The 25495-nt window shown below is 48.7% G+C and overlaps 1 protein-coding gene across 1 annotated transcript in view; it reads right to left on the reverse strand.

Annotated features, from left to right (window-relative positions):
* Positions 1 to 23658, reverse strand: part of Abtb2 (ankyrin repeat and BTB domain containing 2) — a 158216-nt gene extending 134558 nt beyond the window's left edge. Inside the window, exon 1 of the mRNA XM_013352758.2 lies at positions 22703 to 23658. Within this exon, the coding sequence (XP_013208212.2) occupies positions 22703 to 23585 (883 nt within the window). The 5' untranslated portion in view covers positions 23586 to 23658. The remainder of the gene's footprint in view (positions 1 to 22702) is intronic.
* Between the last annotated feature and the right edge of the window lie 1837 nt (positions 23659 to 25495).

The raw sequence follows: 25495 nt of genomic DNA on the forward strand, positions 1-25495 counted from the left end.
TTATGGGGCTTTACATAAATTCACAGTTAAATGGGAGCTACAGGAGTTGTAGCTTTCTCAAAGGAGAAAGATATCAAAGTCATCTGTAAAAACTATAAGGTATTCTACAGCTATTAGGGCTGGTCTCTTACCTCTCTTGAACCAGCTATAGTCAGAGTCATCATGAGGGATAAAAGCACAAAGCTCACTCAGTGAAGTTAAGGCACTCTGTCTGGAAGGAAAGGCAAAGAAGACAGGGAGAGAGGGAGAGGGAAGAGAGAGAGGAAGAGGGCGAGGAAAGGAGGAGGAGGAGAAAGGGAGAGGTGCCAAGAAGGCACAGGGATGCAAAGTCCATGGCAGAACTGGCATTTCTACCAATGATTGAACACATTTTCCAAGAAATATAGGAGGGTTTCAAAGCCATCTGAATTGGGTGGTTCATGGAAAACGCTATCAACAGCAACCTGTTAAATGTTCTGGAAGCCTGGAACTAGTCCCAGGCTATGCACAGTCAGGCCCTGTTGAACTTTTCCAGAGTTCCATTTGCAAAAAAATGCAAGCAAGATCCTCCTTCTAGCCTTTCAATTTAACAGACTTCACCGACAGGATGAAAACGGGCTTCTTTGTGGATGAGACATTTCACTTTCTTAACATGGCGGCTGAAACTTCCAGGAAACCCAGTCATGGAGGGCCTTACAGCAGGCCCTCCCATTCTCACTGGCACACCTCAGCAAGCAAAGGGTGCTCCGCTTCCAGAAGGCTGCTCACAGCAGAAAAACACTTGTGGGAAAACCCAAAAGAGAGAGAAAGTGTCTCCCTGACTGAAGAGACTTTGGTTCCTTATTAGTTTGTAGACTTACACACACACACACACACACACACACACACACACACACACACACACACGGCTAAGAGGTGCCCTTCACAAACATATAAAGGAGTCACTTTAATTTGCAGAAGTATTGCTTAATGTGGAAAAAGTTCATGCTTAAAACTCAGGTCCATAAAATGGACCTACTTCAGAGGGAGGCTTAGAAAACAGCCCCATTTGAAGCTGGAGAACTCAGCTCAGGAAAATAGATGGACTGTTCTCTTCTCCTTCCCAACTGCAGCCTGTGTGCCAGCCCTGTGTATTTTGGACTCTTTCCCACCCTACCATGATTTCCTGTCAAAGTCTGGGTCCCATGGTAACTAGAGAAATTCGGCGTGCTGGCTCTTTACGCCATGGTTGGCCACAAAGGGGATGCCAAGCGGTGTCTTCTCCACTGCAAACATGTTTCTCTCCTCCGGCTCTGTCCTAGAATGATGCTCTCTCTCACACACGCTCTTACTAACAAAGTATTATTTTTCCACATAGATTTACTGCCTAGCCTCTCTTACTTACCTTGGAAGGAAGTGAAAACCCTTTTGCAGAGTAGGAAAGCCCTTGCCTACTTAGAAACATCACTGCACGGAACAGGAGCAGTGCAGGGCTATCAGAAACACATCAGGGGCATGCCGGCTAGCAGACGCATCCAGCAGCTTCACAAAAGTGCAATGTCACTCAAGGTGGGGCAAAAGTTACCCTGGGAAATGTCTTCTTGGGTGACAGGTCTCAGGGACACACTGACATGAGCTACATTTTAGATGTCTGAGACCTGCACCTGGAGTTTTTTTCAGATCTCAATGAGACCTATGCCTGGAGTTTTATCCAGATCTCAGCCTAAATAATACAGCCTCTAGGACCATGCCAATGCCAGGCCCCAGCTGGCTCACCAGCCGTGGTCTTCCAAACGCACGCAGTACACAGTCAGCATGGCAACCACCTGTTGGATGCAGGCCTCTAGCTCAGAGCTGCTCACAAGACACTGCTCTCTTCGCACAGAACTTGACATATGTGAAGTATTCTGTGACTGGAGGAAGCATGCTCTGTGGATAGATCCTAGCCTCAGACTCATCACTAATTCAGGGAATTTGCCTTGGTAAAGGCCTTGGGTGCCTATTACCTACATAGTCCTGCCTTCTTCATGAAGGCATACAGTCAAGAAAGGGCATAAATACCACCCGGAATAAACCCCAACAGTGAACATACATCAGAAACTCTTATCCTAAAAAGAAAAAAAATCTCCTCAACCTGGGTATTCTGGTTTTTTCTTCCCTTGACTCAAGGAGATATTTATAACTGTTGATATTTTTTAGAAAGATTTATTTATTTATTTATTTATTTATTTATTTATTTATTTATTTATTATGTATACAATATTCTGCCTCCATGTATGCCTGCATTCCAGAAGAGGGCATCAGATCTCATTAGAGATGGTTGTGAGCCACCATGTGGGTGTTGAAAATTGAACTCAGGACCTCTGGAAGAGCAGCCAGTGTTCTTAACCACCGAGTCATCTTTCCAGCCCATAACTGTAGAATTTTGGATAATCATGTGGCGTTTTTGTTTAGTTTTAGAACAAAAACTTCAGCAGCCTTGCCACTTCAACAAACATGGCACCCGTGGCACTTCACACCACCAACTCCCAGTTCAGGGAACGAGGTCCAGCCCAGGCCCCTACTCTGCAATATGGCTGCTGATTTTGCTAATACAGCAAACAGACCCTCTAGGAAACACAAGTTTGGGGAGATAGCCTGCAGAATGCTTTCTTTCCTGCTCCTTCCTTCATCAGCTCAAGCATGACAAACAGGTTTCTAGAAGGCCTGCAAGCCACTGTAGGAACAATCTGAAGTGTGTTTGAGACGTCAGTAGAACATGGAAGGCACAGAAGGCCTAAGGAACAAACACTGTAGTCAGCAGGAGCCTGAGTCTCTGGAGCCAACACTGGCAATCAGAGACAGCACAGCTTTCCCCGACCTAGTAATACCTGTTGGATGATCTTTCACTGCGGACTTCGTGGACCCATCAGTACCATAACACGGCCCTCCATTTGCACTTCCCACATACAGAAACTGAAGCTCAGGGAGTTTAATAATGTCCCAACCCTCAAAGTTCAGAATAGTTGAGGGCAACAGAAACTAGATCTCTGGGAGTACTTGAGGTGTATGTGGGAAGGGCCATTGGGGCACCTAAGATCCTTTTTTGTTGTTATTGTTTGGTTTTGGTTTTGAGGCCCCTTGTACCCCAGGCTGACCTTGAACCTGTGATGTAGTAAAGAATAAGCTGAGCTGGGGGCTGGAGAGATGGCTCAGTGGTTAAGAGCATTGCCTGCTCTTCCAAAGGTCCTGAGTTCAATTCCCAGCAACCACATGGTGGCCTCAGAACCATATGTAATGAGGTCTGGTGCCCTCTTCTGGCCTTCAGGCATATACACAGACAGAACATTGTGTACATGATAAATAAATATTTTAAAAAGGGGGGGTTACTTTAAAAAAAAAAAGAATGAGCTGAATTTCTTATCTTCCTGCTTTCATCTCCCAAGTGCTATGTACTACAACTAGCTGGGTAGTGGTGGTATTGAGTCCAGGGATTTATGCACGCTAGGCATGCACTCTATCACATGAGCTCCATCCCCAGCCCCTCTCTAGACTTTGATCATGCCTAGGTAGGCTGCATACATGGATAGCTGCCCACGTGACAATTCACAGGCCTCAGTTTGACATACAGGAAGAAGCAATACTGCTGCTTCAGATTACACAGTCGAGAGCCCGAAGTTCAAGTTTCCCTACTCCAAAGTGGGTGCTCTTTTCTCTGTCCCTTCATCTCAGTAGGAGAAGAGGAGCTGGGCCTGAGAATTACTTGTACCCAGAAGCCACTGACCTGGGAGCGTGTGACTGGGCCACTCAAATATCCACTGTGCTTCCCCATGCTAAGGAAAGGGATCATGGGCAGAGCAAAGCCATAGGCAAAGGTTGTGATACTTGGCAGTGGCAAGGAAAGCAGAGAGACTAAGACCATCCCAAGGCAAACACCGTCCGCTCCAACCCTTGGAAAGAAAATCTCCCAGCTAATATGAATGCTCCCAAAGTGACTAATGAAAGCCTTCCATCTGGCACAGCGTGGACAAAACAACCCTGTCTTTGTTCAGGGAGTTTAGGCCCACGCAGGCGCTTATGCCCACGTGTTGCCCCAAGCCCAAGGAGCAAGGCAACCTGAATATCTTAACTGTTCTGGGGTCTCTGTAAGGAAGCCGCGGTGGCCAGAGGAGGAAAACCTTGGCTCTTAGGTATTTTACACAAAATCACAGGCAATCACAGAGTACCCAGGGCGGCTCATGGCATGACCCAGGTGGTCCACAGCATGCTAATAATAAGTAGCCACAACCAATTGGGAACCCACTAATTTTTTAACCTCAGGTGCATTAATTTGATTTATTATAGTCCTTCATTCGTGACCACTTTTTAATTAGTTATAATAAAGTGAATTCAGCTCCCCCAAACAAGCTAGAGCTGCGGCAAGCACAGACATCTAAACTACATGAGCCTGCCCCTCCCTTTCCCTCTCCACAATACAGACAGCTGTTACCTGGATTTGGCCTTCATCTTCCCCTTGATGCTGTATTGATCTGACCCGTATCTATTCCTTTCAGCGCCTTTTTGTTTGAACTTTATAAACACTGAGCTTCTGTTTCTCACTATAATTTTGCTAACGTTCATTCCATTCATGTTGCCCCATCTAGGCACTCACGGGCAAACGGACCCTTGCACTTCATCTGAGTACTGTTTCTGCACCTCACCTGTGTGTGGCACAGGGACTGGATCATGTGCCCCACACAAGCTAGGTGACTGCACCTCGAGCTCCAAACTTTAGCTTCACGACCCACGTGGCAGGTACAGCTTTGGTCTAACTGTACAGATTAGAAAACAAGCAGGGCTAGGGTATCACAGCACAGCTCTTCAGCAAAGTGCTTGCAAACCACGCACAAAGCCCTGATTCAATCCTAAGGCCCAGAAGAAAAGAGAAACAAGACAGATAAACCTGCCTAGAATTACATTAAGAAAGGAGCCTAAGCAGGACTAGCCAAGTCCAGACCTCTCCCCTTAATGCTCAGGATATGTATGATATATACATGGACGTGTATCAGCATTGAGCCTACACTACATTCCAAAGACCTGACGCTGGCCCCAAAGAACAGCCATTACCATCACCACAATGGCTAATATCCTGGGTACTCAGAGGCCAGGACTACATCAGATGTTTTAGAAAGCACTGTTCAATTCCTGAAACTGTCCTAGGAAGTCAGCAGCAACGACTCCATCTCATAGTGTAGCCTGGGACAGAGTTAAGCAGTCACTCAAAAAACAAGAAGTGGACCCAGAATCTGAATGCAGGCATTCAGTTTGCACAGACCCACCCTTCGGCCCTTTAGGGGATGTTCCTCTGAGTATCAGTGATCCGACTGAGACACATGACAGCTAGAGGCAGGCCTGTGTTTGTGCCCCAAGTGATGATGGTAGCATCCCCAAAACCTGACCTCCACTCTAGGCCCCATCCAGCAAGAACGCCTGTGTGTAGGGGCTGAGTAGGGGAGAGGGCAGGGGTAGGGAGAAAGGGCAGCAGAGCAGAACATGGACACTTCCCTGAAAAAGCAAAGCAGTCTCATTTCTGGAGGGAAATGAAAGACTCCAAAATAGGAGACTAGAAGGGAAGTGGCCATGCCTTGAGGAGAGAGAACACAGACTGTCCTTTGTGGAAAACCGACATTCCTCTTACAGGACAGCAAAGATTTGACTTATTCTTAATAGCCGGCTGATTTAAAAAATGGTGGGTTTTTTCTTGTGTGTGTGTGTGTGTGTGTGTGTGTGTCAAGCCATGTGTGTTCAGGTCAGGGAATAGTCTCAGGGACTGAACTCAGACCAGCAGGCTTGGCAGCAGGCGCCTTTATATGCCGAGACACCTCACCCACCCTTGCTGACTGATTTAGATTCAAACATTCAGCCTGGATAGTAGTGGATCTTGAGGAACAGTGGCAATAAATTCAAATGTTGGTTCTTTCCCCTGCTTAGGAGTGTCCTTGGACCAGTCATCTTAACTATCTCCAGTCCTCAGTGTCTCTGTCTATGAAATGGGATCATTAACAGGAGCTTCAGCTCATAATCTATTGTGAGGATTAGAGGCAAAGGCACTGGGGAGATAGGACTATCCGCTCACTGCGGGTGGTTGAGAGACCTGGACGGGATTGCTGGCTGCTATCTCTTCTCCAAGGTACAGCACCAAGCCCAGGCTCTTCCTAAAGCAGTTCTGACCATAGCCTTCATCCATTACTCAGAGAAGCCACAGGTCAGCCTCAGATGCCATCTCTGCTCAGCCTCTGTTGGCCTGGACTTTCCCAGATGGATACACACTCAGAGGTTCCTGGCATGGAATCCCACTGCAACAGTGGAGCCAAGTAGCCTCCCGTTTGTCTGCGCAGTCCCCTAAGGAAACCACTGTCTACATCTAGACTTCTAAAACCACATGAAATTAGAAGGGGGCATGTTGGAGGGACCAGTGGAGGGACCATACAAAAGATGGCAAGGGGTGAACATGATTATTTATGGCCAAATTACCACAGACACGTGAACATACCATGATGGAACCCAGTGCTTTGTAGAAATACTTCACACTGAAAATGTGAACAGAAATTAGTCACTGTCAGACACTAGAAAAAATTAATTTGGGGGGAAAAAGGAAAAGAAAAATAAATATCACACAGACATTCTAGTTCCAATTTTAGAGCTATAAAATTAATACAGCCATGTAAGTACCATTTTTTTAAGTGTCTCAAGATGTTTCAGTAATGAGCCAGTCCCAGAAATGGTCAAGTTAAAGGTCTCTTGTATTTTTGAAACGAGAAAGATATGTGTGGGCTCAAACCAAAACACATTCTCTCTCTCTTACACACACACACACACACACACACACACACACACACACTCTCTTTTCCCTCCCTTATACATACTCTTTTGCTCTCTCATACACACACATGCAAACACACTCACACTTGCTCATACACACTATTTTACACTTACACATACATGTACTCATTGGATCCTTTGGGGCTGTGCTGACGGTGGAGGAGACCTCAGTTCTGGTAACAGTCAAAACAACTGTTTGGCAAGAAGAGGCAGAGTTATCCTTTAAAGAGGAGAGATTTGACAGCGCTAGGAAAGCCACAAAAACACCAGTCTGGTCAGCTTAGGGCCTTCCGTGGGGCCCAAGTTTCCCAAATGATGACAACGTCCTGACGCAATATCCTAGCCTTGTGTCCTTCCTTTTCTTGGAGGTTCTCTTTGTGACTGATTCCTCCCTCTAGGCACAGAAGGGGGAGGAGGGGAGGAGGCATGGCAGTTGGATTCCCCCAGTTAGATATGTGCCTTGGGACAACTGTGTGAAGATTCCTGTACACCCCGCACGTAGTTCATCTCAAGTGTCAGGTTTGGCACATCTCGCTGTGGGCAAATGAGTGGCAACTGCATAAACACATGAGCACTTCACACCACAAATGAATCCTACAGCAAGAACTCAGCTCTGATTACACTATAGGACTGGGCGGTGCTGCTTACACAGCCCAAGACAGCAGGAGGGAAGCGGGCTGGTGGTCACCTGTGAGCTTCTGAAATGACAACTGCGGTGTACTTTTTATCTCTGCCATCCAGGGAGAGAAGAGAGAAGAGAAAAGAGACCACATACAGTTCACACCACACACATGTAATTGACACATCGCCTTTAAGTGCTAGCCCCCCTCCTGATCACTTTCTCTGACTTAAACCATAGATCATCACATAGAAAAGGCAAACAGCTCATGGCAGAGTCAAGGATCCCCAGTGCCATCCCTGGGAAGCACAAAGGATGAAGATGGAAAACGCAGCTCTCTCCTGTGAGCTGTGCATGTCAGTCCCATCAGAGGCTGTGAGCCTGGGGCTAGAGACTTCACTGGGCACCATCTGAACCCTCCCAGACACACTACCAGGTGGGTTCTTAGCATTATTCCCTTTTTACAGACGGGAGGACTGAAGTACAGAGAGGTCAAATCGTTAGCCAGGTAAGTTGGGCAAATGAAAGGATGATCCCAGGTCGACCCAGGCCGCAAGTGTGAACAGATCTCCTCCTCTGCTCTCTCTACTCAAGAGAGGCCTCTCCTGGTCCCAAAGATGCTCCTTCCGAAGTTCCTTCTGTGAGATCCCAGTGAGGGTTACGTTTGTCTCAGCTCTCATAGCACAGGTTGGAGCAGACCCACAGGGCACACAAGACACTCAAAACCTAAAATTCTGGAACAGATTCAAATGTTTCTGGTGGTCACCCACAGTCTTGGTGCTAATACCCCAAGTAGTACTGAGAGGCTTTGCACAAAAAGCCCTCAAAAGGAGCACGTGCAGAGCATGAAAGGAAGATCAGAGGAGTTCCTAGCCCTGGAGAACAGATACCATCTGATGTGACCAGGGGCCATTCAATAAACCAGGAAAGACAGCCCAGAGCCTAGAAGAAGCAAGCCCTAAGCTTGAGGACTTGAATCCTAGCAACAGAAGTAGCAGCAGTAGCAATTAGCAATTCCACCCCTTGGAGTTTCTGCCTTTGCTACATCAGTACTGCACAGCACACTGTGGCACCAGTCAAGGAAGGTGGAACAAACTTTGAGGTCACTGTGTAGCAAGCATTGTTTTATGCGTGTGTTGCCATTTTATTTAACGCTGGTGAAAACCCCACGAGGTATCCATTTCACTGACAAGGGAACTTTTTCAAAGAAGTTAAGTGACTTGCCCTAGGCCACACAGTTTCGAAACCATAAAACATTGACCTCCTGTGAGGGGTTCAAAGGTTAGAGCCACAAAAAAATCAATGACCTTAATCTCTCCCTCCATGAATCTTCCCACTTCTGCAAACAGAGGGCTTCTGAGAAGCTGGGGAGCGGTTATATGTTTAGACCCAAGAAGACCTAGAGAGCTGGCCCGAGTGACCATCTGGTGACCTAGAGTCTAATGGCATGTTGTCTCATAGAATTGTCTGGGATGATGGATGTGTTCTATCTCGGCCTTGTCCAGTATGGCAGCCACCGGGCATACGTGCTGATGGAGCAGCGGAAAGTAGGCTTGTGTGAAGATGTTTAAGGGTGTCAGATTTTACTGTGTTTAAATGTAAGGAGCCACATGGGGCTGTGACCACATCATCGAAGAGTGGCTCTAAAGCTTTTCATCCGCATTCCTGGGCACCACAAGGGGAAGGTGCTGAGAAACCCCTGGCTTCCCTGAGGCAGCCCTTGTATGCGTGAATAAAGAAAAACAAAACTCGCTCCAAAGCTCTGATCTTGGAAACTCTGCAGCTGGAGGGGAGAAATGGCCAATTCCTAAACAAATGGCCTCTCACCACCCAAACCCCACAAGAGAAAAAAAATTAAATGTACAAAAGGTCCCAACTTAGTTACTTAGGAGAGGCTGCCACTTTTTGTGAGGACAAAGGCCTTTGGCTTAGGATGACAAAGGACGCAAGGACTGTAGAAAGGGAAGAGCTAGAAGAGTAAACAGGAGGAGGCCAGGCACTCTCTGAGGTGACATAAATCCAAAGGAAATGGACTCAAGGAGCCAGAAGCTTCCAAACATTCTTCCTCCTGAACTATTTTAAGCCACGGACCCACGCAGTCTCTCAGAGGTTATTTCACTCACTGCACCCGCGAGAAGCGTCCGGCTTTAAATAGGCAGAGGATGCATCCAGCACAGCCCGCGCAGCAGGCCAGCACCCTGCCAAGGGAGGGTATTTTAAGGGACTTAAATGGCTCCCTGTTCTAGGCAGAGGGGGTGTTTGGGGGGGGGTGCTTAAGCCTTGCTGCAGCCTCTCTCGCCCTCTATCAACCCCATCATTTCTTTGCTAATAAGATCCCGTCATGCTTCCCGCTACTCAGGCACCTCTGAGGACAGGAGAAGGGAGGCGGCTGGGTGCAGGAGGGCTCCAGGGAAGCCATCCTGGTCTTATCAATGACATCTAGTGGATTTCTCTTGAGCATCCACCTCTTCAGCAAGACTACAGCCAATGAGAGTGAAAAGGCTTCATACACTACATACACAGGGACCATGTGGCACAGGACACATGAAGTACACAGCCCTGGCACACGGTAAGGCTCAGCACTCAACAGTTTATGTGCTGGAGATCTGAGTTGAGACTACAGTCGGCTGGCTCCTCTGGCTGAGGTGGACGCATGTGTGGCCACTGGGAACTGGAGCGTCTGGAGGAAGGCTGCCTGGGTTGGCCCTGTGAGACCTGAACTGGCTACTTAACCTCTGTATAGTTTCTCCCTCCTAGAGATGTAATTAGCAGAGCTTTGCCAGTGGATTAAACATCACGTCCACGTGGCAGCACCACCACTCCAGGTCTATCTCTGCCCCTCCCAGGTAAGGCTGGCACTCCAGGCTTCTCTTGGAGCTCCCTGGGGAGCTCTGCAGATGAGGAGCCAGCCAAGCAGCATAGCTAAGAAGTGAAGGAAAGCCATCAGCCTGGGAGGGGCAGAAACAAGCATCCAGAACAATGATGCTTTGCCCACTAATAACAGCTAATGTCTGAGTGTTTGCCCTGTACCAGACATTCCCGAGAGCCCTGCCCACACCACCAGGGCCCTTTTCCACACCATTTCCTTCAGAGTTTCTGAAGGAAGGTTCTGACATTAGTCACACAATCACATTTATTTTTAAGCTCTCCAAGTGATGATAACATGAATCTCTGTCTGAGAATTAGTGCGACAGCAACTTAATTAGAATTGTGACATCCTCATTTAACAGCAGAGGAACCTTCAGACACCAGGTGGTCAGGCAGTGGCAACCATTAGATTTCATCCACAGCTACATACCCGCTACCCCTTCTGAGGAGCAGGCCCTGAGACACACCCAGTGTCCTGAGAATACTCTTCCTGTATCAGTTCCTGACTCACTCATGACTGACTTGCAAGAACCCAAAGCTGCCTGAATATGGGGTCTGGTTTCCCCGGAAGTGGAGGACATGTATGTAAGTTACAACTGGACCTGATTAAACAGACCGCATGCTAATAATTTGAAACAGAAGAGTTGAGAACCTTCATGAAGGCTGCCAGCCACCTACAGAAGAGCTTCTCCAGGCCATCAACTGATGATGCTAAAACTGGAAATTAACCCTCTTCTGCCCCAGTCTCTGGCCAGTCTTGTTGGGCAATGCCTCTGGAAGAACAATGGGGTACAGTGGCTCAATCCATCCCACAATTCACAAAGTCTCCTACCCTGCCTCCTACTTGCCATCGCTGTAGGTTAAGTTTGGGACACCAAATCTACACTTGAGTCTCTAACTCGATCCTGCTTCTTCAATACTTCAGTAAATGCTTGGCCCATAAACCTAACTGTCACATTCACTTTTTCTCTCATAACTTGCATAGCAGACTGTATGCGAATACCATTGGCTCTGACTTTAAAACACTTCTATGACCACCTGGTGCAAATTCCACCCTCACCTGGTCCAAGTTCCACCTTCACCCAGTCCTAGTGCCTCCCTCACCCAGCCCAAGTCCCTCCCTCACCTGGCCCAAGTTCCAGCCTCATCTGGTCCACCTTCACCTGGTCCACCCTCACCTGGTCCAAGTTCCATCCTCTTTCACTTCAATTACTGCAAAACCCTCTTGCCTGGTCACTTTGTTTCTATACTTGATATTAAAGTCCATTTCCAAAAGAACACAGGGAATAGCCTTGTTAAACTGCAAACCAAAGTGTGCCAATCTGTCCAGGCTCACCATAACACACTCAGCTTTAACGCCAAGGCACTATTATGCAATAGTACTGTGTGTTATTTCCTCTTCTGCACCTCCTGTTCCATGATGAACCTAACCACACTGATCTCTGTGTTCTCCAAAGAAACCAGGGACACTTGCTAGTCCCTCTCCTGGGATCTGCTTTCTCCAGCCATGAGGACCTTGCTGTGGCTCTTCCATTATGCCCACTGCCCTCACTTTCAGCAGGGGCAGTACCTCCCTTTCAGGACTTTATTTATTTGGTCTGTCACTGCTCCCTGGAACACTGTCCAGTACACAGAAAGTCCTCAATAAATATTTGCTGAACAAATGATGTCCCCCAAACTGAACTTTCCTCCCAGCTCCTAACCCCGAGTCCCTCCCACTGAACCACTTTCTCCTCAGTGACTAGCTAAGCAGAAGACATCATCTGTGAGACTTTACACAGGCCCAGTGGTCAGGGTCCCTCTGGTGAGGTTTAGAGACAGCTCTACCCCTGGGGCCTTGTCCTACACGACTTCACTGAATCCCAGCACAGCTCTGGCTTATCCAGCCTGCCCCGGGAGGATTATGTCCAAGAGAACAGCTGGGAGCAATTTGCTTTCCAATTTTGTCTCCGTGTATAACTTGATCTCCCAACTCCTAGATGAAGAAGAAACCACCAGGCCCCGAGTTCTCAGAGGCAGCCCTGTCTTGCCTTACCTGAACAGTTGGCTGGTTTTCATCTTAGGATCTGAGAGGTGGATGGGGAAAAGGAGGACACAAGCCATCTCAACCTCAGCTCTCATCCTAACCTCCCCAAGTCCTGCTCAAACTCTGGGACTGAGCAGAAACGCTAAAGCCTGCACACCAAGCTCTGCATCTTTGCCTTTTAAAACTTCTGGCCTCTAGTCATCCTCAATGACTCTGCTTTTCCCTCCTGCTTGAAGAACCAAGCCTGCCAACTCCAACAAAGAGCATTTAAAACTATCCTGGTGGGTTCTACAGCCTTGCCTTCTCCATTCCTCACAGTGTCTGTCTGTGTCCAGGGCAGGATAGAGAAGGGTGTAGAGTATTTATTTTTTTCTCTAGCTTCTCCCCTGCTATAAATACCCTAGTCTGGGTAGGCAGGCTTCAAACACCAGCTGTATGAAGTCACCTCAGGGCTGGACCTCACCACAGTGCTGGCCTGCCAGGGCCTGGACACAGCTGTCAAGCAGTTTGTGTCAACCAGAAGTATACAGAACTCATCCTTCTGAGAGAAGGCAAAGCAAAACTAAGTATAAAATGATAGCTAACGCTAAAGATGGCATTCAGTCTCACTAGCCGGCTAGGTCTCAGAGCAGAGGCTGCTTCAGCCAACAAGGATTGACCCTAGGGGAATGATTTCACAGAGTTCTTGTGGGGTCCAGAAAATTTCCAGAGACAGAAGGGTCCCCAGAGATTCTAGTCCAACCTTCGCATACTGCAGAGATCCTAAAAGCCGGGATGACTCACTCCAGTCACAGAGAGGGCAAGCTCCTGTCCAGAACTTTCTTGATCCAAGCCCATAGTTCTCTGTGCCGGAGTGTTCTAGACACTGTCATCTGTTTGCATGTCTGCTTAGTATACGAACATCGACTTGTATTGTAACTTCCCACACAGAGAAAATACTGATCTCGTACTTTAAAAGGCATAAACCAAAAAGTTTTACACAAAATGGGCTAGGGGTTATCTCGGTCGAAGAGACTTGCTCAGCATGCACAAGGCCCTGGGCTGGATCCCCAGCACTTGAAAAACAAGCTTTCAACAAAAGCTTTCGTTGGGACAGTTTTCCTGCCTCCCACTCTTAGAGGCTCAGTTTCATCTCTCCCCGGACTCAGGCTTCTATTGCCAGGACTTCCAAATTCAGTTTCCTTATTTAAATTTTACCCCATGAAACTCTTAGCTCACATTTATTTAGAAAGGAAGACCTTCAACTCATTAACTACAAATAAGTCTATATGTATTTCTGCCACATCCTCATGAAATCTGTTCCTTTCAAGTGACAAGAAAATCCTTTAATCACACTTGGGTCGAAAAAGGACACACGCCTAAGGTGTTAGCTAAGCCAGTATGAGCTCCACGTTTTGCTCTCAGGGCTCAACCAAACTCAAGGAAGTCCCACCCAGATGAAGATGAGTTATAAAGTGTATCTATAATATCGAGCATCAGACACAAAATCTTTATCAACATTCCGGAAAGACTTCAGCAAGAACTAGCAAGGGACTACACATCAAAAATGAGCGGCCAGCTAGTAAAGTCTGCACTGGACATTGAGCCCATCAAGTTAGACTTAGAGCCAATAAAGGCGTCTAGGACCCTTTTAGCTTTTGTTTTATGCTTCTCTGCTTCCATGGTGGCAAATTCTGCAAGAGCAAACTCAATAGTCTCCTTTAACAAGCTTGCCACTCCCAGCCTTCATAATGTGGAGGGATCACTTTGGCCTGAAGAACTAATCAAGCCAGAAGCCAAGTTCAACAAGAGAAGTGAGGCTGAGCAAAAGGTTTTTGTGTCCCCTCCACTCCAGTTTGCTCCTTTAAAGTCTTGTATTACTTTCACTGCTACAACAGCGGGCGGGTGCATTGTTGAGGTCAAGCTTTCAATCAACAGGAGGGGTTATGGGAGGTCTGGGCTGTGGTTAAGATGAGCAGCACAGCAGACACACTCCATTTCTGAATTATAAAAATAAAGTTCTGGAAAACTCTCGTCCAAGCACTCTGGCAGCCTTCTTCACATCTGGATAAAAGCTGTGGGAATTTTTCCCCTTCTCCCGTGTTGCCTCCTCTGCTCTTCCTTGTTAGCCGCTGAGCCTCCCAGCCAAGCAGGGTCACTTGCTATCGTTCTAAATACAAGCATCAGCTTCTAGGTCTTTCCCACACTGTTGCAGTTCTTTCTCTTTCTCTGTCCAGTCTGCATTGGCTCAGAGGCTACGTCTCCCACAAGAAGCCCCACTCCCTTCTGCTCACTGGGGTGTCCACCCTACCACCCTTGTAAAGCTTTAAGACCTTCATCTAAGGACTGGAAACTATACCTCCACCACAGAGAGGCCGAGTGGCTGAAGAAAATTAGCTCATGAAAAGTCCAAAGATGGGTGACATCACGCAATTAATGGGGGCTATCAGCACTGTTGCCCTCATTGTTTTAAGCGAGCTGGCAACCTTCTCTGCAGCTACCCACGTGCATGTTACGTTGTTCCTCTTAGATCATACTCTCCTTGGAGCAAGGCTTCTTGTGCTCCCTCCCTCGAGTTTGCCTTGCACACAGCCACTGCTCAGCAGAGAAGATTAGTGAGGTCGCTGGGGCACTTCTCAGGCTAATTTGGGCTATGTTTCTCCACCATCTCCTTCCAACTCAATATGCAGCTCCAAACAGCCAGAGCTGAAACCCCATTTAGCTATTTTTTAAAGACAGGCAAAGCCGGCATAGTGCTTCAGGCCTCTGGGCCCAGCACTCAGGGATGTAGGAGGAGGAGGATCAGGGTCTTGAGGTCAGCCTCAGCTACAAAATAGGGGATAGGCCAGCCCAGCTTACTAAGATCCTGCCTCAAAACAAATAAAAACACTCAATGTGCCCACATCACAGATGAGCAAAACAAGAATCACCTGCGATGTCCATGGTCCAGGAATTGGATGCAACAAGCCAGATCCAATACCTATCAGAAAACTGCTCCGTGGAGTCTGGAGCTTTGAGTACATATTACTGTTTTTTATCCTGACAGAGGTGGCATGAACTCAGGGTGAGAGCTAACCTCACTGCCAGACTGCATTGTCCCAGGGGCAGTACATCCACAACTGGGCTTTCCCCGTCTCCCTAACTTCTTCCTACCTCCAGAAACCAAATATTAGTCATCAAGGGGCGCTGTATGACTAACACTGGCCACCTGGGATCTGGGTCATGCTCCACCCCTAGTTGAGAGACTCACATAGTTTGAGTCTTTAGCAAAAGGGGAGAAAACTGGTGCATTCAACAGAAGTTTGAGAAGGAAGAAAGGAAGGATGACTGGTCTCTTATAGAGGAGCTTATTAAGTATTCACAAGCATCCTATGAATCTGCTAGTCCAGGCCTACCTTACAGAGCAGCGTTTTCCAGTCAAGGGTGAACTTGCTCCCCATGGAGCATCCGGAAGTGTTGGGAGACATTTGGGTTGTCACGATGGCTGGTGGGAAAACAGTGTTATGTATACAGTGCACAGGACAGCTCATGACAAAACACGATTCAGTCCCAGCGAATAGTGTCAATGTCGTTACAGAGAAAAAAATCTAAGGCACAGAAGTCAAAGAATTAGTCCTGCATCCCACAGATCGCAAATGAGGTTGGGAGGACTCGTACTCAGCAGCCTGGCCCCAGGCTGTGCTCTCTCACCAAACCCTCAGCATCCCTAACAGCCCTGGGATACTGAGTGTTCATCAGGCACAGCCAACCAGAGCGGAAAGATGGGTTCCTCACTGGGGTAGCAGAGGAAAGAGACGTGGCATGCTTTAAGGATATGGGTCCACTGGTAGGCAGAGCAATTGGGGAGCCCGAGTTGGGCTTTTAAAGCCAGAGCACCCTGGCACAGAGCTGTGTGTTTTGTCCTGGACTCCTAGTGCTAAGATGTACTCGGTAGCTGGACACAGTGGTCCACTCTAAGGAAATCAATGTACTCCCAGAAACACTCTTCGGGGCCTGGACAATGGCTCACTCAGGCAGAGAAAGCTGGATCACTGGGGCTCACCGAAGCCGGTATAGTCTACTTGGCAAGTTCCAGCCAGGCCACAGAGTCAAAAAAGACAAGGTAGACAGCACCTGAAGAATGACACCTGAGGTTGACTTCTGACCTCCACACGCACACACACGTACACCCACCCACATACACACACAAATACATGCATATGCAGAAAGGAAGGACAGGGGACTGGCTGATTTTTCTAATTCTAGGCAAGCGAGCTAAGCACCCACAGAAGGCCAGCACCTTAAATATGGAGAAGCTTTTGCAACTTTCCCTTCCCTTGTATGTCCATCTGCCCCAAGCTGGCTCACCCCTCTTAACCAAGGAGCATCAATCTGGTGACAGGCCAGCTTTCCCATTCAGATGAATTTATTGATCACCTAGCAGCTGCAACTTGGCAAGGCACTCCCTGGGGCAGCTGATCTCCCTGCCCCTTCAAGAGTAGGAAGAGCGGTGCCTTCAAATCAATGGTACCTCCGGTGTCTACTCTTTGGACCTGGAACGCTTCGGCTGGTCTGAGGGATTTCAAGAGCCTAGACACAGGAGATCCTTTACAGACAAATCTCTAAGAACAGTGCTGCTTTGCGTTTGGCCCAACCTGGCATTTGAAGAGGGTGAACTACTGGTCTGTTCTTGCTACCTCTGATTCCGTGGTGGTTCTTTATAGGAAGGAACAGGACTTAGTCTTGGCCCAGCCCCCATCACAGAGGAGTGGATCACGGGCTGAGGAATCCGCTGTGGAAAGCATCCTACTCACAGCAACTGGTTGAGTACAGACCAGAAAAGCTTTCATCTCAGTTACGGCACTGATCTCTTGGCTTGCCTCCTGGACTTCTGCTATAGAACTCCTCTACACGAGGTAACCCTCATTAAAGGCGTCTAACCTGAACCACCTGCCCTCTGAATCACACATCAGTCTTCCCAGGGCACATGGCTTTGGGAACATGCTAGGACTTAGGATATCCACTAACTGAAAGACATCACCCCTGTGATATGGTCACCCCCAAACGAGGATATCCACTAACTGAAAGACGTTCCCCCTGTGATATGGTCACCCCCAAACGAGGATATACACTAACTGAAAGACGTTTCCCCCTGTGATATGGTTACCCCCAAACGATGCTTCCATTCATCAAGAGCTTGAAATTCTCTGCTCTCATAAGGGAAAGAGTTCTTTCAAAATGTAACAAGGATTCCAATGCAAATTTTGGAAGGAAAAAGCTGTGTGGTGAGATCTACTGGCTGCCCCACACTCGCAGAACACCTAAAAGTTAGACAACTGTGCAGGTTCAGGAGAGGGGGTGATGTCTGGACGGTCACAGTTTGATGGAGAGACAGGGCAGGAAATGATTCAAGAACATGCCCTGGTTGCTGTAGAAACTTCAAGGTCTTCCCAACTGGGGGTGAGGAAGTCAGGTAAAGAGGAGGCCTGACAATTCCAGCTTGTTTCTCATACTAACCTAAGGCAGGGGCTGCATGTCTCAGGTAAGCGAGGGGTGGGGGAAGGATAAATTAGCGCTCATTTCCAAAGCTTGCTTTGTTTCTGTTCTGCAAGTGCCCTTGGCTTTAATACAACAGTCAGAGAGGGAGGTGCCTCCTCCCTCAGTCTACCCAGGTGTTAAAACTGATTAAACAGCACCTCACGGCTCAATTAACCCTTGCTCCTTTGGCTAATTACCTCAGTGGAAATCCATCCGACAATCTCCTTGACAAATGAATGCCTCGGCCAGACTTTCCAGCCCTGCTTTAGACACAGCCTCTTCATTTCCTGGCTGCAAATGAGGGGTTGACACTTGCCTCAGCTGGTAAATAAGCGGATAATTCAGAAAACTCCTTAGTCACTGTTTGCAGCCAAAAGCTCCGCAGACAGGAGCGTCCGACTTATTAGCTACTACTAATGAAATGTCAGCGAGGCCTTTCTTGACGACCACTCCAACTGTTCCCACCTATCCCATTAGCAGATCCTAAACAAACAACAATAAATGCCACCGGACATGGCAGCATGTATCTGTGGTCCTTAAACTTAGGAGGTGGAGATGGAAAAGCCATGAGTTAGAGGCCAGCCTGGGCTCCATAACAAGATCCTGTGTAAACCACACACACACACACACACACACACACACACACACACACACACACACACACACACACACAGGGACAGGGCAGGCAAAATGGCTCTGTAGGAACAGGCATCTGCTGCCAAGCCTAGCAACCTGAGTTCAATCCCCAGAGCCCACACAGTGGAGAGAAGACACTCCCACAAGTGGTCCCCTGACATCTCCATGCACCATAGTACACATATACTCCTGCAACACAATAAATAAAAATAATGAAAAAATTTTAAACTCGAACACCATCAAGCATTATTAAGAGTAAATCTTTGTTTATTTTTTCTTGCCCCTGCACTGGATTACGAACTTTGCAAGAGGATCACCACACCGCCACTTAATCCCCTGCGGTTTTAACAGTGGGGCCCGGTCAGTGGTGACTAAGTATTTGCTGGACGCACTACTGCTCTCTGTTGAGGCTTTACTGCACACTAAGATCTTTCTGATTTCCAGCCTCATGCCACCCTTATGAGCTAGGTATTATTATCCTCCATTTCACAGACAACAGAACAGAGGCCTAGAGTTATTGAGACCTTTGCCCCAGGTCCACCATAGAGGTATATTTCAAACTCTTACATTTGCCACTGTGATAGAGCATATTATGGATGGACACTCCATATACATCTCTGGGATGAGAATGTCCTCACAAGAAACCGAATTTTCTCAAAGGCCATGATCACTCGTGAAATCTTAGTAAGAAAAATGGCCAGGAAGGAACCTAGAAAAGCTTTACTGTATCAAACCTGCACCCAGAGTTTGCTGAGAGAGAGGGAAGGAACGAGGGGACGCGTTGGAAGTGAGATGTTTCTGCTTTCTGCCAGTCCCCTGTTTATAAATATCACGCTGTTAAAGAGGTTTCTCTGCTTCCCATAAGGAAGTCATGAAGATCTCAGAGTTTAATGACTCCGCCCTGGGATCCAAGACATCAATACCAAATGATCAACAATGCATAACTCCTGCTGCTATGTGGAACTGGGATCCTGTTTTATAAACACTGCAGAACTTTTATCGTCCATCTCAGGCTGAGCAAAACCATATTCATCTGGCATTCCGAGTAATGGACAAGAATAGATGGATTGGGGCTCTTAAATTCCTCATTGGAAGACGTTAAAAGTTTAAGAGCTCTATATAGCTGAGTCAAATGCATGAGCCCACGCTGTGGAATTAGCAAGCACAACAACAATACATATATAATTTAAAGGGAAGACCAGCAGGGCAAGAATACCAGGCAGCACTCTCCCTTCCCATATGCAGGCATTCCCCACTTGGTCTTCAGCTGTACAAACTGTAACCTTGCTGGCTTTGGGGCCACTCTAATATAAAAAAGGTTTGGAGCTCTTCATTTCTTCCCTAAGTGGTTTCGGCTTCCCCTCTGAAGACCGCTTTCCAACACATGCAATTCATTGCTTCTCTAGTAAACATTCATTTCCCTGTCTAAGGGGATTTATAAATCAGCATTTAGTGAGGCCACCCCCTAGTTTTTCAGTATGACAAGTGGGCGTCCAAGTTATGAAGGGGGAGACAACAGGTGTCTCTCCTGGACGAGCACTTTAGAGACCACAGAAGTCAGCGGGAGACATGATGGTGCTGAGCATCCTAGGGAAAAGAACAGCCCTGTCTCCTCCCTCACCAAGGCCGAAGGGCTGTTGAAGGTGGGACGTGAAGGGCAAGTCACAGGGGCAAAAACCCCACCCAGTAAAGAAAATCCCAAGGGGTTTGTTTCCTAAGCAATGCTCCGCGGCTGTGAGCCCTTAGAGGAAACACTCGCTTTCTATGTCCTCCGACCACTTCGCCCTTGCAGGTTCTCCTGGAGGCAGCTGCTCTTCTAAGTCTTGGTTTACAGTCAGAAAGAGACATCCAGCAGGCTGGGCTCTGGCTGGGCATGAGGACAGGCATGGGTTTTGTTTTGTACCCACTGTTAGCCCAATTTCACTTATGGGGTTAGGGTTTAAGTGCTTTATTCCGAGAGCCTTTACTCACCAGGTTCGGTCCAGGCCCCACTGTGCAGTGAGGGTTTCCCTCAGTACAGAACTCTTCCCCTGGGCTATGACAACTGGATGGAAATTCCCCTTGCCCTCCACTTCCTCTCTTGGAACTGGCGTTCCCAGTGCTGGAGCCGCAAACTTAAAGTATGAAGCATGGTTATCAGCAGTGACATCATCAACTCTTGGATTGACCTCAACTCTGACCTAAGAGCAGGGAAATTAAAAGGCAAATATTCTTGGTTCCAAGAATGCCCTGTGGTAGTGCCAGAAATGAAACCCAAAGCAAGGGATACCAAAGCAAGCACTCTGAGTAAATACAGTGTCTTACAAATCTTACAAATCTGACCCAACAGGTCAACTAAAGTCAGGCTGATAAAACAGCCATGCAGCCTGTCAAGGTTTAAATTCCAGTTTTGTTACTTAGTATCTGTGTAATCTAAGCAAGGGACTGAAATGTTGAATCCTTCAGCTCCCCCTCTGTATAATGGGGTAACAATAAAGGTGCTTATCTCTTGAAAAAACAAACCATTTTCCCTGTTTTCTCACCATCAATACAGAACATGTGTTCTTTCTATATATCCCAAAGTGTGGACCTCCTCCACCAACAAGCAAACAAGCCTAAAGCACATACAGCTGGGTGTCCTCTGGTTCAACTCAATTAAACCCTGCCACTACCAGGAGATAACACCGGATCTCATTCTCTGGGTGCTCCGTCCAGCCAATCCCTAGGTCGTTTTTACTCACGCTTCTGACCACTGCCTCTACCGAGGGTTTCCACAATGCCCTCTTCTGAGTTAATTTGCTAGGGTGGCTCACAGAATTTAGGAAGGCATTTACCAGTTCCCTGGTAAATTCCTGGCTTGTTTATAAAGGAGGTTACAAGGTTATGGATGAAGACATCCATAGACAAGGTATGGAGACAAGTGACTCACTTGCTGCTCTGGTGTTCAGCTATCAGGAAGCACTAGGAAACTTGTCCTTCTGAGTTTTTATGAAGACTTTACTATACATGCGTGATTGGCCATTGATGATGACTTAACCTTCTGCCTCTCTCCCTCCTGGGAGGCTGGGGCAGGAGTTTGAAGGTACTAACCCTTTAAGGCCTGCTGTAATCTTTCTGGTGACTAATCTCCAGCTTGAAACTACCTCCAGGTGGCAAACTCTTAGTCATTACCATACACAAACACATTTTTATTTTGGAGATTCCCAGGGATTTTAGGAGTTGTATGCAAGAAAATGGGGGACAAAAACCAAAAACACAGTTCACTGTATCACAGTACCAAACACACACTGGCAAAAGTGGTCATCATATACAATGTGCTACCAACAATGACTAAAGCATTGCTAGTCTAGATTTTAGCTATCATGAGTATGTTAAGCCACATTTAAATCTGACTTTTATCCATCTACAGAACCCATCTGGTCTCTTCCACTACCTGCTTATTTGCCACTGAAAGCTGCACCCAAGTGATTCTTCCAAATAGACCATAAGGTTGGTCCATGCTTTATTTCCCAGACTCCACGCCATGCAGTTGCCCATCCCCCACACTCCATTCCCACAATGTGGTTTACCCAGCCCATCATCTTTACTTTCAGGAAAGCCCAAAAGGTTGCGCATTTAACTCAACATGAGGTTTTAATCAAATGCTTACTTAGTTAATGACAGTTGGAAAGTCGGGCCCCAGAAGCCAGCATGTGGCTGTCTTTCTGGGGAGGAGATTCAAGAGTCCTTGGTTTCCCTGGGCACATAGTATGAAGAGTTGCCAGCTCCCACTCCACCTCCTGTTAAGGGGCCTGACTCTGAGCATCATGAAACCTGAGGCGCAGCACCAGATCCTAGGCTCTGCACCCTCCCCTACCCATCCCATTTATCAAAGGCTCAGGTGTTGGGAGTGCTTGGGCTGGTGCCACTGAGCTGAAGAAGACACACCAAGAAAAAAACACAGTAAACCTGACCTACTGTTGGGTAAAAAAATAAACTAGCGATCCAGCTAAACAAGGCAACCCGTAGCAGGGCAGCAAATTTCACTTTAGAGGATGGTTCAGGAGTAGCTTGGTTCTGCCACCCAGTCTCACCCAATCAATGAACAGCCAACTAATCACGACTTTATCCTCCAAAAGTTAGACACCCAAATCAACCATTGGGAAGAGCAACTTAAGAATTCTCCCAGAATTCCATTTCTCTCAGAGACCTGGTACACTTCGCAGCTTGGTCCTAGAGCTACTCCTGGGGTAGCCCACTCGGTCCGAATGTCGAGGTTCTGCCCCCTCCCCCGTACTTACCATTGGCGTTCTTGCCGCAGATGAGATGCTCATAGGGTTGCAGGACTCCCCAGAGCTCGGCGTCGTTGTTGATGACCATTTCCAAGGCCTCGGCAGACACCTCTCCGCCTCCTGCCCCTCCACCATCCGGGCTCTGGCTCGCCAGCACCCTGGCCCGGATCTCCTCAACCAGGTTCTCCATGCAGGCGGTGAGCGAGATGGCCGCGTACTCATGGATGCGCACAGAGATGCGAGTGTCTACCATCCAACGGAAGAAGCGGCCCACGGAGAAAGTGAGGCCGCAGCGCGCCGACTTGCCACGGCGCAACCCATCGCCAGCGCTCATGCTATAGAGGGACAACGCCTTGACGGCGGCCAGCGCGCAGCTCTCGGCCAGCGCCCAGCTGTGCACCAGGCGCACAGCGCTCTGCACCTCGAAGCGGGTGCACTTAGCGTGCAGCACGCTCAGGCGCTGCGCCTCCCGGGCCACGCGGATGAGCGCCCGGCGGAGCAGCCCAGCCAAGCGCCTCACCGCCTCGGCGGAGAAGGAGGGCAGCCTCCGGCCGCTGATGCTTTTGCGGAGCACCCGGGCCACGTCTCCCTCGGTCCAGGGGAACTCCTCCAGCTCCGGGAGCCGCGGGCAGCGCGAGAAGAGGTCGGCCACTTCGGGATCCTCGGGCAGCACCGTGTTCACCGTGTCCCAGCTGTTGTGGCGGCTGTTCATGGAGCCGGAGTAGCACCACCAGGCCGCCCCGCGGTGCTGCTGCGCCGAAGAGTTGAGCGCCTGCGAGTTGGACTTGGAAGACGAGAGGCTGAGCGAGCGGCAGGAGTCGCCGGCCCCATACCCGGAGTCCAAGGTCAAGTCCTCCAGTGTCTTCAGCGTGGAGCTGTACGTCCCGGCCATGGGAAGCCTCCGCGAGCGGCCTCGCCGAGCGAGGGGCTCTTACTGTTCCATGCCCACTTGCCCCGGGGGGCGGGAACCAGCTCTAGGCTCTGGGAGGCGCCTTCCGTCCTCGGCGCGCCGAGCCTCGCTGCTGCAGCATCGCCCGCTCACGGGCCGGGGAAGGTAGGCGAAGCTCCGGGCGAGCCGGAGCCCAACGCCGTCTGCGTCCAGCCGCGTCGCTGTCAGCGAGCGGGCTCCCCCACGCTCTACCTCCACGCTGCCCCCGCCAGCCCTCAGAGTCCCTTACCGAGCGTCGGGAACTACCGAGAAAGAACCCCGAGAGAATTGGGCGGCCACCGAAGAGCGAGGCGCCCGAGGTCCGTCCCGGACCAGCCGGTGAGAAAGCGCCCCACAAACTTCTTCGCGGCGCGGGCTACCCACACAGTTGGGTTCTGGGGGACGGCCCATATGCAAATACTCCCCGGCGACTCACCAATCATCAGCCGCGCCTGGCAAGGGTTGCACCAATGGTTTCCGGGAGGGGCGGGAACTATGCAAATTTTACTCAGTTTCCTACGAAACCCCTCTGCTGGGAGGGCGAGGACCTGGTGCCGGAGCGGATTGCTACAGAGGAGGGGGAGGAACCAGCGAGCGAGCTGGCAGGGAGGTGGGGCGCAGAGACCCAGCAAGCAGGCCCCAGAGCTGAGAACTAATCGAAAAGCGAGAAGGAAAAGCCTCTGTGCGCTGTCCCTCCGCCACTTTCTAGGTTTGGGACATAGGCAGGCAGCTCCTTATGAAACTGTATGCAGCCGAACCTTGGGAAGAAAACAGGAAAGAGACCCGATCCCCTTTTCTTGTCGACTTTCTACCAAGCTCCTCCTCTTTTTCCGAAGTGAAAAGCGATTTATGCTTGGAGAGAAGAGGGGACGCCTCTGCCTCTCTTCAAATCTGTCTGGTTTTAATGGGAGGCGGTGGCGGGGAGGAGGCAGAAGTCTTTAATAAATAAATAAATTTAAAAAATCTGTCTGGTTTTGTTTATATTGACATTAGGCTACAATGGGAACAGAATTTCTTTAACTGGGATCTGAAAATGGTCCGGCACCTGGAGGTCTGTTATATCTCCCCGGTGTGGGTTCACACTGTTTTCCTAGGATTACCTTGGAGGAGGAGTCCAAATCCAAAGAATGCACGACTTCCTTATTATCTGTTGCCAGGCGAGGTGAAAGGAAGCACTTGAGGAGGAACGCGATGAGAAGTGAGGACGGGCGCTTGAAAACCCGCTGGATGCAGGTGTTGCCTTTTAAGGACTTTCTGGGCTAATGCCCCTTAGGACTTTGCCTCCTAGGTACGGGAATCGCTGGCCTTCCATGAGCGCGGAGTGGCATCTGGTGTGTCTGATTTTGCGGTTCGCTAGAGAGCTACTGATTGCACTGATCCACACCCAGCTCACTCACGTTCGGCTGCTGCCCCATAACTATTCACACGCACGTGCACAAACGTGCTTCAGCCCCCCTCCAGGAGAACTGCAAAATCAAAGCGCGGATTGTGCACACGTTCGTACCAAGTCCGCTTCGCCAGTTCCTGAATGGCTCCTTTGTGCTGTGCTTTACAGTTCTGACCTTGGGCCGTGAGTTGGAAACGAACTAGAACAGTCTGGTTTGTCTCTTTTCCTTAAATTAATGATCCCTTTCCCCATGAAACGACTTTTTACTTGGCGGTTTTACTTAATTTTTCCTTTCCCGGGGTATGTGAGGCGTCGCTTACTGATGGTTAGAATTGGGAATAGAGTCGAGGATGGAAGTACTGTGCAAGGCACAATCAGCTATCAAGTTAACAGAGTCACATTTTATAGAGGCGAGATCAGAAGTCAAATTAGAGGTTCAACTTGTCAGAAAATGCGAAAACATTTGATGGATTTAATGCTCATTAAG

This window comes from Microtus ochrogaster (assembly GCF_000317375.1).
Source record: "Microtus ochrogaster isolate Prairie Vole_2 chromosome 14 unlocalized genomic scaffold, MicOch1.0 chr14_random_1, whole genome shotgun sequence".
Lineage (NCBI taxonomy): Eukaryota > Metazoa > Chordata > Mammalia > Rodentia > Cricetidae > Microtus > Microtus ochrogaster.